This window comes from Epargyreus clarus, unplaced genomic scaffold (genome assembly GCF_041222505.1).
Source record: "Epargyreus clarus isolate Ecla_fem2 unplaced genomic scaffold, WU_Ecla_fem_2.2 ptg000007l, whole genome shotgun sequence".
NCBI lineage: Eukaryota > Metazoa > Arthropoda > Insecta > Lepidoptera > Hesperiidae > Epargyreus > Epargyreus clarus.
Window position 1 is genome coordinate 2,849,305 of NW_027332215.1, and position 12,639 is coordinate 2,861,943.

The 12,639-nt window shown below is 35.2% G+C and overlaps 1 protein-coding gene across 2 annotated transcripts in view; it reads right to left on the bottom strand.

The window, feature by feature from the left end:
- Positions 1-12,639, bottom strand: part of Dhc16F (Dynein heavy chain at 16F) — a 218,427-nt gene that overhangs the window by 167,342 nt on the left and 38,446 nt on the right. The window contains exon 1 of one of the 2 annotated variants that reach the window (XM_073074362.1): positions 4,907-5,306. The exons of the other annotated variant lie outside the window; for it this stretch is intronic. Within the exon in view, the coding sequence (XP_072930463.1) occupies positions 4,907-4,963 (57 nt within the window). The 5' untranslated portion in view covers positions 4,964-5,306. Of the gene's footprint in view, positions 1-4,906; positions 5,307-12,639 lie in introns of those variants that run through there. 2 annotated transcript variants of the gene reach the window in all.

Sequence of the window (12,639 nt, forward strand, 5' to 3'; positions counted from 1 at the left end):
CCCGTTATTATTTAACTCTAGTGAAACTGAAACAAACCATTGCTTAAAGCTAGCATAATATGAAATATTTTTATTTTATTTTTTCATCTTAAAGGTCACACTGAACGGAACGACGAGCAAAACAAGACGATTAAGAGTTGCGAGGGATAATTAAAAAGAGATAGTTAGCAAAGAGATGGAATGATGATGGATGAATTAGGCTCAGTTCATTGTAAGTATTCAATTGAGTAATAATGTAACATAATAAGACATGTGTTTTTACGAATAGCATCATATGTTTGAAGGTGTCGTAACTGTGTTAAGTAGGGTTTGGCAAGGGTACTATACTAAACGATACTAAACGAGCCGCATAAAAAATTAAAATTATCAATCTACCAGTTACAACCTATTTCTGCTCCACTGCTGGGCATGTATCACCTCTCATAATAAGAACGACTTAGATAACTTTATTTCATAATAATGTTAATAATGTCTCACCAAACAATACTCTCCACTATTTTTTTTAATGTTTATATCTAATCTATTACATTTATCGATCTATCCGGCAGCTTTACCTTCACTTTAACTCCTGTGTGAAGGGATTATTTCGTGATTGGATCCAGAACACAGAGTTATCAGTTCTAACTTGTACTTTAAGCGAGCACGGTAATACCTTCCGGCGAAATTTGCTATAACTTTCGTATGGGTGGTTGTACTTTTACCTACTTATTTATATTTGACTTATAAAATTAAATACTAAAACTTATAAAAAAATAACCTCTTTCAAAATACTTACATAATGCACCTTATAGAGCCTCAATGTTATGTAGGTACAAACATAACAAAAGTAGGTATGTACTACCATAACAAAATTCTAGAATAGTATCGACTATTCTGTGAAATCTGTTATGTGTAAGCATCACATATTTTTATGGTATAATTACATTTAAAAAAATGGGAGATGTTTATCTACGTCTTTTTAATTTATATAAGTGTACTGTACACGAACTCACTCTTGTTTTAAAGGATTTTACATCATAATTAAATATGTAATTGCTGCACACGACGCAGCGACACATCGTACTGGACAGGGGTTGGGGTTTTGACCCCGGCTAGACAGACGAATTAATCAATTAATGCGCTGTTTAGATTAGGTTCCTTTTCTAGGTCTGAGCGTAATAGAAGTAATGGAACCCGTGATAGAATACATACTCGTGTGAGAATATTTGCAAAATGCGTGAATAATAGATACATAGGTATACAACTCCACATGATCACATTGATCACCTATAATATGTCTTATACATTTATGGTACGGGGTAGTACGGGTATACATTGTTACTCAAATACAATATTGGATCAAGTAAATTCGTGCTAACAACGTGGGCAATACCTGTCGTGCACCGAGCGAGCCAGCTGCAAGAGCTGCACAGTGCACGTTCATATTGTAATAGTTGAACGGCGATTGTTAGCTCCGAGATTGAATCCAGGCAGGCGATGATTACAACGGTTTTCAATTACAGGTGCTTGATTTTAGGGAGAATAGTTTGTTGGGTAGGTGAGTCTCCCCTACCGTAATGGGCTTTTGCAATAGAATATTCAGGTAACATTTATTTATACAAACTCATGTTTGTACAAAATGTTACCCGAGCGTTGTTTTCAATGAATTTCATTTCCATCGTCCGTCCCGACACAAATTATAAGCACTACAAACTTGGTCAATCGCGTGGCAGATGGTCACCATACAGGTCTGACGGAAAGAGTTCCGGGTTCCATTCCCGGCCAGACCAATCGGAGTGACGAATTTAAATAGGTATCTGTGCTGGATCTGGGAATCTGTGTACTTATTTATCTGTGGCGTTCATGACTGTTTACGAAATCTTACTGTGGGGCTGTAAGTTAAAGTTAAGTTAAGTTAAGTAAAAAAATCTCAGGACATCCTAAGCTCAATTATACCTGATAATGGTAAATATGCTAAAGCAATATCTTAAACCAAAGGGTTTATGCCAGAAGTTTTATATTCTATTTATTAAAAAGAATATACAAATTTAGTTATAATTTAGCTAGCTTAATAATAGCTTAATTTGTATCAAAATAAAATATAGTATAAACTGAAATACAAAAAGTAAAAATTGAATGTCTTAGTATACCTTTTTGTAGTACCGATTTTCCTGGGAAATGGGTACCGTTTACAGATACTGAGTGCGATGAAAATTCCCTGGAATGCCCGGGAGCAAACTTTATTGCAATATACAAAATATCAGTACTTTAATACCACGTGAATGAATCTGTATTCACGCTAAACTATCACACAGTACTTATGATTTTACTACGGAACAGAATGCAAAAAGTTTGGAGAACAAACTTTAATCAAAACAATGAACGTAAATGAAATTTGGTGTTTGCTAAAATTAATTCAGCATGTTCTAAACATCGCACATTAAAATCGGCACTAGATCCTCTGAATTTAAGTTTGAAAAAGGTGTGCGGCAGGGTTGCATTATCTCGCCCATCCTATTTAACATCTACGGGTAATATATAATGCACAAAACACTGGAAGGCTGGGACGGTGTAACTGTGGGGGGCAAAAAAAAATATCAAACTTACGCTATGCAGATGATACGACCTTACTAACAGCTAATGGGACTGAAATGGTAGAACTGTTACATCAATTAGGCTCTGTCAGCCGGGAAATGGGACTCAAAACTAATCAAGCCAAAACGAAGATCATGATAGTGGACAGAGCTGGCGCCTTGAAACGAAGTCCTTTGTTAAGTCAGTATGATATAGTACAGGACTTTGTCTTCCTAGGCTCAACAATATCCAATAGGGGCGGCTCGGAAGCGGAAATCAGACGACGAATTGGCATGGCAAAGACAGCAATGAGCCAACTGGACAAAATCTGGAAGGACCGGAACATTCTCAAAAAGACAAAAATTTGGATAGTATGAACTCTGGTATTCCCGATCCACCTGTATGGTGCTGAGTCCTGGACCCTGAAAGCAGCAGACAGGACACGAGTAAATGCTTTCGAAATGTGGTGCTGGCGTCGAATTCTACGCGTTCCTTGGACAGCTTTCCGGACCAATATCTCCATGCTCCAAGGAACTCAAAGTGAAAAAAAGGCTCTCTACCATACGCCTCCAGCGAATCTTAACATATTTCGGACACATCGCAAGAAAACCCACTAACAACTTGGAGAAAGTAATTATAACCGGAAAGGTAGAAGGCAAGAGACCTAGAGGACGGAGCCCGAAGAGATGGTCGGATCAGATATCCGAGCACCTGGATGCCAAGTTCGACGACGCCTTGCACTGTGCCACCGACCGTCACAAATGGCGGGAGCTCGTACAAAAAAAGACTGACTGACTGAAGGTCATCACGATGCTCAGCTGTGAGCGAACGACCGAAGGAGGAGGTTCTAAACATCAATATAATGTATCTACATTTCGGGATTTTGGTAAAGATCACTATACAGGGAATACTAGAATGGGACTACAAGTAATATACGTTATTTACTTTTAAATAGCAAACAATATTTACCTACACTTATATCTGTATTTTTATGCAACCAGGAATACCTTACGCCCCGCAAGATTCTAAGGCAAAAGCAGTCACGGAAATAGCGAAGTTGTTATTGAAGCGTAATGTTTTACGTACGTAGTGTCATACGAAAGATTTCATAAAATGCTTAAAGCAATAAAACATCGTTTTGGCATTAATTCTTTGTTAACGTGTAAAAATATATAAATAACAAATAGCGGAAATTTAACAGACACCGCAACATGTAATGTATTTTCTTAAAAATGAGTGTCCTTCCTTTCCTTTCCTTTACATTGTCATTTATCATTTTTCCAAGAATTAGATCCTTCTAAGCAATACTATCCTATGATAGAATAGGGCGTGTTTTTTTTATCAAAATTATGTCGAATGATTAGAGAAAATATTAAAATAAATACTACTTAATAAACTTTCAATTTTTTATCAATATTGGTAGCTCCATTCAGATTCCGCCATCCAGACTCACTAGAAAAATTTACCTTGTATATCTGCAATTTAATAAACTATGGAATTAAATTAGGGCAGTACTTAAATGTTTAATATTGACATAAAAACATTTTATTTTTTATAATTGTATTTTGGAAGTTAAATTAACTCAATAGTAAGTATTGAACGCTAATGTTTATAATCCTATAGTGAACGAAAATAAAAAGCACGTATTCCTTTCTGTTTCCAGCCTACAATATCAATACCACCTGTCAAGTCTGTGATCGATACCATGATCACTCGTTCATATTTTCGCTGTCACACTCTCTTTGCATTTGTAGCAGTGTACATAAAAGACCTCAAAACACATAAGTTAGCACGAAATTTTAAAATATGTTTGTTGAAAATATATTTTACATGTCTGCGTACCTACTTAACAATATTTAATTAAATTGCATTGTAGAGCCTTCACGCTTCGGGACTGGTATTTATTTTTTTATCAAAATCTTATAGCGGTGCAAACAACCATATAATTATTTTCGGTTGCTGTGAACATTATTCTAAAAGCTAAGCCAACGCAGTCGCGAGTGCCATGAAATTATTTAATTAGCTCCACTGACTACGGCATCAAACTTGTAACGGAGATTGTGGTAGGTTATGTTAGGTTAGAAGGCTAACCATATAGAGATACTATCGTCTCAGATTTATAACTTCAGAAGAAAACAAATTATTAACAATTTTTGTGATAATGCATCTCGTAATGTAAATGAATTAGATATTGACTACCTATGCCTGTTGTTTTAATATATTAAATAAATTTAATTCCATTAACAAAAAGCCGGACAAATTTGAGGACCATGAGGAAGCGTTCATTTTCCCACGAATTCATAGAAGGAGGATGGCAACACAAAATTTTATTTTGCAAAATGAATAATGTTACCTTTTGACTTCTGTGTTTCAGCGAAGACTTTCTCATAAACAATGAGATGCAGTGCATTTTTCCCTCAAAGTTACAGTTACATACAATTTTATTACGCAAATTTCAAATCATATTTTCTGTGTAACACTGGTTGTGCTTAATGCCTTAATTGTATTTGTGAAATAGCTGGAGCCCAATTGTGGGAATTTACTTGCATTCTTTTTGAATAGTTCTTTTATGTCTGCCGTAGCATGTTATCTAAAAGGACAGAGGTCCAGAGGCTGGTAGAGGTTCCAGTAAATTCATTTATTTTCTTCCACTAAGTGTGGTTAAAGTGAATTTTCTGCAAACCAAATTCGGCGAAGGCAATCGTTACTTTTTATAATTTCGGGTTGAAATGGCGATCTAAAATGACGTGTCGGATTGTCACAGCGGGACGACTATTACTTTAGAAAATTTTGACAAAGTATCAGAATTATTTTAGTGAAGATTACAGTAGTTATTTGAAGCTAATCTTATTTAAATAATAATTTTCTTTGCGCTAGTTATATTCCGAAGTTCACTGGGATATAAATAACTATAACAATATCTATTTCTTGTCCTGTCCAACTGACAGTAACTGACAGACTTCTGGAATGCGTTAACTGACCGGCCGGAGTATAATAGCATAAAATAAAATAGGTAGCTAAAATATATTTATTAAACATATTTATCATAATATGAAACTATGTACAAAATTTACATTGTTTGTCTGACAGACCTGTAGCACTCTTACTCTATAAACTTTCAACTATCATTACTGTACGTTGGTGTTCGCGCATGTTACAATTTATATGTATTTACATTAAAAAATCCCTGAATGCACGCAGATTAATTATTTCAGATTGTAATCGCCAAGCTTATTGAAGTTATCATCATTGACATATCAATTCGTTCAATAATTAATTAATTAATTATCGATAAAATCCCATCGCATCCAATACGCTGTCATCAATTTATCTAGTGCCTGCATCTCTGCAGGGCATTATTATCAACGGCTCGGCCACTCAACACACCTGATCGAATATCGCCGAGCAATATTCATGCGATCTCGGTCGCACTTCACTTGTAATGCTAAACGAACAATTATTTGATTCTAGAATATAAGATCAGATAAAGTTTTGTAAATATTAATTACTTATGCAATGTTTCACATTCTACGTTCATGTACAAAAGTATCACAAAAATAATTTCCTTTTCACAGAAATGATTACAGTAATTTTGTTACGTTAACTAACGCTATATTATTATGTACCTATCTAGGTACCAATATTAAGTACATTAGCGTCACCACATTAATTTATTACAACACTAAGAGACGACAGGAATACACAGAAAGGGGCTCGCTCGCTCAGGTAATGGAAAATAATGGCAATGATAATACTGAGCCTGATATATGAAATGCTGATTGAATTTTGTGAAATGAAATGCATGGAAAAATCCATTTAATTTAAAGCTGTATTATCTTATATTACCGTTTCATACTTAATATCAAAAACAGCGAACAGTGTCACTTTATATGCACATTTACTAATTAACTAATTTCAAAACTTAGAATGTATTTTAACTGAAGTGGCAATATTGGCATTATTTTCATAGCAATACCACAACTACAAATAAATGTTACTGAATAGCATTTTTATCGTATGACTTCATCATTTAAAATGCTTATTTTTCATGGCTGAAGGATTTATTTTCAAAGTAGATAATATCTGACTATATTATTGTATCAAAAATTAAATCTTATCTTATCTTCATTATTAATTAAAGCGGTGATAGCCTAATGGGTTAAACTTGATCTCTTGATCGACCTGTCTGAGGTTTAAATTCCAGGCACGCACCTCTGACATTTCAAAATTATGTGCGTATTAGAAATTAATTATCGCTTGCTAAAACGGTGAAGGAAAAAACATAGTAAGTAAATCAGCATATCTGAGAGATCTGAAAAAAATTGTTCTCGAAGCGCCAGCGCGGTGGACTATGGCCTATTCCTTCTCACTCTGAGAGGAGACGCGGGCCCAGCAGTGGGACAGTAAACGGTTGTCTATATTAATTAAAATGATCAATATATATAATATGTTGCCTTCCAAAGTTTAAAATTTGAAAACTTATGCTAGTAGACATTGTCAAACTTCGATCTTCGGTAGGCAAAACATTGGATAGATTGATTACTTATCCGGCGTTAGTCGTCAATGTTTTAAAAAAATCACGAGTTCAAATAGAAATCATAGCAACTTATTATTATTTTATATATTATAGCAACTTATTTGTCCAGCCCTTTCAATCGAGTAATAGAAGTCTGAAATCTCCAAGTCCTTTAGAAATACTACGTGTATTTCCGGTAATTCTACCAAACGGAACACGTGTCGGTTTGAAGGTGTTCTTGAAAGGATTGGAAACTGCACTCGTAAGGGTGTACTGACCAGGCTTTTCCTATTTCCAGTTTTGTCGTTTATGTCGGTGGAACAACTTTTAACATCCATTAATAAAATAACATGTGGGATTAGAACGTAAAAGTTAAATATAATGTAGGCTTTTTTCATTTCGATTTTATTCTTGGTTTCGTTCTCATTATTTCTGATACTTCTTTTAGCGTATTTGGGAAAAATGACGAGCGTCTACAATACAGACATCTTAAATCGACACTTTAAAAGTGTCGCATATTTTGCAGAAAAGGTTACCAACAAAGTCATTTTAAATATTTCAATTTTTAGGTATGATATGATATGACACGACACGATACAATGTGATACACACCTATTAATCAACTTACATATTTTTCTAAAGATCACAGTGACAGTACAAAGTGAGACACTCGCCGCTTATTCACCCGACTGCCAAGATATGTTTATGTTTTTCGCGCGTATTTGTATGTTTCATTATTACGTCCTTCTTCCAACGACTAGATGGATTTCGAAAGTTAAGTGTATAATTCGTCTGAAATATCTTTAACTTATGATTACTATTTGGAAAAAGAAATAAACAACATGGCGGATTTGGCAGAAGTAGTTTAAAAAAATCGACAATTTTTAAGCTCTATGAAATTTTGTATTTGACTGTCTGGATAGAAATAACGAAACGCCTATTTAAAAAAAAATATTTTTTTTTTTTTACTTAATTGATTACAGGAAAACTTATAAGTCTTAAAACAAAACTGTAAATTTTCGATATTTCAATCGTATGCAATCAAAATGCTACATTTTCAATTTGTAAACATGTTTTTCCATAAACTACGTGTAGATGAACAAGTTTTTCATGTACCTACAGTGTTAAATTTGTGCTGATCCCTCTGCACGCGAGTTTATGTTGCACTTGTACGGTGATTTCTATTACGAGTATATCCTTTATGTAATAAAATTTTTAAAGTTGTTCCCTTTTGTACAACTATTAAATGTGGTTCAAAGACTGAAACTGAAAAGGGAGGAAAGCAACCTCCAGGTCGGTAACAGATGTATTACTGCTTGTAAAGACTAAAGTACAACATAATATATGTAATGAATATCTTAATCCCCAATAATTAGTAAAAATATGTATTTTGTCTTATATGACATGAATAATGTGACACGTTATAAAATTATTTTTGTCAGTACCCAACCTACAATATCTACAAGGCGGATTTGTGGGGAAGCATTCGCAAAGTATCTTAGAACGTACTAAATAATAGAATGTAATATGTGATACTGAATTTCCGGACGATGTTACTATTAAGTATTTAATCTCTATTAAATATTTAAATAATGGATGCTAAAAACCGTAAGACACAAGAGTGGTAGCAATTCCATTTGCATTTCAATATCATTACTACAAAATTGTAACCGAAATAGCTAAGGTTTCATATCGTAGTCATATGAGCCGTCAAACGGTCAAAGGCATTTGACATTCCAATTCCTGAACCAATCTAGAGAGGACAATAGCAAAGCCATCGTTGACATATCGATTTCGATTGAAATCTAGACCGTTAATTCTATCCGAGTACTTCATTAAAATAACGTGTGATAGTCCAGTAGACGTTATGAAACTGTCTAGAAATAAAATCAAAAAGCAAGCTTCGATCGCCTTATTGCCGTTGCATCTCAAAATTTCACCACATTAGGTACATATTGTCAGTATAATTTAACGTATAAACTTTATGAATAAATGAACGTTTTAAGTTAGCCTCGCACAAGGATGTTACCACAATCATACATGAATAGAGCATGGACACACACAAAGACAATAGTCACGATCGATATCTAAATTCATCATTTATTTGTGTACCTAGAAATAGAATGCATAACCTTGTCTTTTATCAAATCGATTGCACTTGTCTTAGACGAATTGACTGAATAGACTCCGAATTATAATTCGTTTACTTGCAAATAAGACAAATTAACGACCGGTAAGTTAATCAATCGATGTACGAAAATTGGTAATTATTGTGTACATAAATTGACACACTTCGAAGTTTGATATGCAAAATTTGGTTTATCCCTATTATTACCAACGTAACTCGTAAGCTCCTGTTATCTGTGAATACTGAACCTTATGGCAGGCCGAATTAGTGATTAAAAAATAGCTTTTATTTCCCTCATTTAATACCTTATTCGATAGGTTTTGTTATTTTTAGGGTTCCGTATCCAAAGGGTTAAAACTGAACCCTTCTACTAAGACTTCGCTGTCCGTCCGTCTGTCCATCTCGCACAGGATTATATCTCCGGAACCGTGAAGGTATGGACACTTAAAATTTTTACAGAGGGTGCATAACGGTGGCCGCTAGAACAACAAATACCAATAATAAAATAAAGTTGATTATTAAAGGGGGTCTCCATACAACAAACCGGTATTTTTCGTATTTTTTTTATCTAACCGTTAAATTCTAGGAAGACGATTGAAATTTGTACAATCCGTTTAATGCTATTACTAACTATTACTATAATAAATACAAATGTGAGCAATAAAATATATTTTAATATAGTAAGTATTTGTTGTGGTTGCGTTGTTTCGTACGACTAAGTATTGTGATGACTATTTGATGGTACGGAAGCCTTCATGTGCGAGTTCAACTCGTACTTGGCCAATTATTTAGTGTTTGAAAGATGCAAGGTCATTAAGAAATTTACAAACATACATAAGACGAGCGAAAAACATATCCATTCCATAGCGGGTAAAAATAGTAGCAACCTAATTTTATTCGTCTGTTAGTAATTGACACAAATTGGAATGTAATCCGTATATTTCTATCCGTGCATTTTGCTATCGGGCGTGTAGACAAGCTCACAAACCTTAAGTTTGTCTTGTTAGCTTCGCATTTAAATAAGTTATTAAATCTAAACCGAACGTAACTATATAATTTTGAAGGTGGTAGAACCCTTTGTGGTTCGACTCCGGCGGCACCACCGCTATACCCTTTTCTGCCTAATAACAGCAGTACCTATTAAACGCTGATGTGTTCTCATTTGAAGGATGTGGTAAGGAAGACATACTTTTCCGAGGCGTTCCATCTTAGGCCTCAGGAGTAGCGGCGCATGTGTGGCCTCAGGTGGGAATATCGAATCCAATCTGGGATTGATCACAGATGTCCAGGGGCGGCAGTAGCCAGTGACCATCTGATCGACTGCATGCTCGTCTGCTACTCCTATATTAAAAATGCATATAAAATATTAATCCGTAGGTACATTCGCGACTTTTCCAACAAACTGTTTTAGTCGTAGTCAACTTAACATAACGCTATAAAAACGCTCCCAATAGACCCATATAAAGACGAATACAAAAACGCCTTGATCCAATAAATTAATCTAATTTAAATATTTAGTTGTTTAATGGCCGAAGATCAAACACGGAATCCTCTATGGTTTGGCTCGGTATAGGTAGTAACCGCTCCCTCGCGCAAGTCAGTCGTGTATAGTAGGTATGTCATGTATTGATAAAAAAACATAGTCTATGACCAGGTGATCATAGACTTGGCCCTGTAGTCCTGGGACTAGATTAGGTCGTAAGAGGCGACGAAAATGGGGCATCCGGGGTTGCGGGCGGCAAGAGTAGGAGCTCGAACCGTCCTGCAAGCAACCCCGGGGAGGGACGGCGATGTGTGTGGCCGCATACCGTAGTGAACACCAGGTGTGAGGAGGAGCGTAAACTGCTTCCCCAGGGCAGAGCCCGATTAGGGGCATCGCGTTCGAAGGACTTCAGTTGTGTTCCATCGGAGATCCCCGAGTTCTCCACCAAGCGCTGAGGACGGCTACATATTTACATAACCCACACATAACTTACATCCCACATAACACGGTGTCGCTCCCTACGGTGTCCGGTACCTATTGTAGGTTTCCCCCTCGTACAATAAAGGTGATCTGAGACTAAGGTTGGTTTGTAACAAAAATTGTTTATTTAGCTACAGGAAATAGATAGTGTTATATACAGTTGTGTTATCAGCTAGACCGCCCAGAGTTAGCAAAAGGTGTTTTATTCTGTTAAGAACGCTGACAACGACCAACATTAATACCAGATCTAATCATACAGAAATAGTTAGGTACATATTATAAGACATGGGTACTGTTTCTGAGAATGGTTATCAATATATTGAAACTGCTTAGACAAAGTTTTTGATCATCTGCTAGCTGATGAAAGTAAGCCTACGCTCATTGGCGTCTTTCATTACTATGGATCTAGCTTTCCGAAATTTCTTTTAAGCCGCTCAGACAGGAAGGGACTTAAGATTTTTTTGCCAGATTCTTAGTGTCAATTTACTTTTATTAAAATGTATTTTGCCAGTATAATTATTACTTGAAATTAATAACACATAAGTAAATTTTGACAATACATACGAGTATATCCATACTGTTATTTTAAATGAACATTGTCGATTGTGCTAAGTGTGAACAGCAGCCAGTCAGTCAGCTGAGCCAGCTAGTATTATAACTTATCATGGGCAGTGTTGGATAACAAAAGGTATTTTATTTTCTTACAAACGCTGATTAAGTTGAAAGCGGAAAGCTGAGCCGTAACAAATATTCGCTTGGGATGCTCTAGTTATATGTATACTAGATTCTTCTCACGATATTGTTCACTACTCGGACTGAATGGCATATCCATTGGACAATGAAAATAAATCGATTCAGATTTTAGGATAAATATTGCTTTTCCTACACAAACACACGGTTACTTAAATCTTCGAAATTAGAAATATAGTTTAAATTGTTTAGTTAAAGCCAAGGTTTCAATATCACGGATACGATGTACATACTTATTCCGAGCTTATCATCACGTAACTTTATTTAGTTGTACACACAAAATGTCTCGTATTCGCATAGATCAAAGCATAATTTTACAGCCATTGTAGCCAAGAACTACACCATCAATGAATATTGTGATACTCATGATTTCATCAGTATTTATTTATCCAACTTTATTCGTCAATATGAGAGTAGTTTTTTACGAATTTACTAAAGGAAACAGATTAACTATTTTCTAAATTCGCAACTTGAGTTTTAATTGAATCAAGTAATTCGGTGCAACCTATGGACAGGGGTAGTTTATGCTGTAAAGAAGCACAACAAAAATCTATTTTTAACTTAATCAACAACGTTTGTAATGAGTGGGAACTTTATTGAGGAGCGAAAAATGTGATGAAGTGTAAGGTAAAGGTACCGGAAATAGTCTTTCCACTTAAGTTTAGCTCCATAATCGGATATATGTTAATTTTTCGGGTTCGAAATTAATTATCAGTTGCTTTAACGATG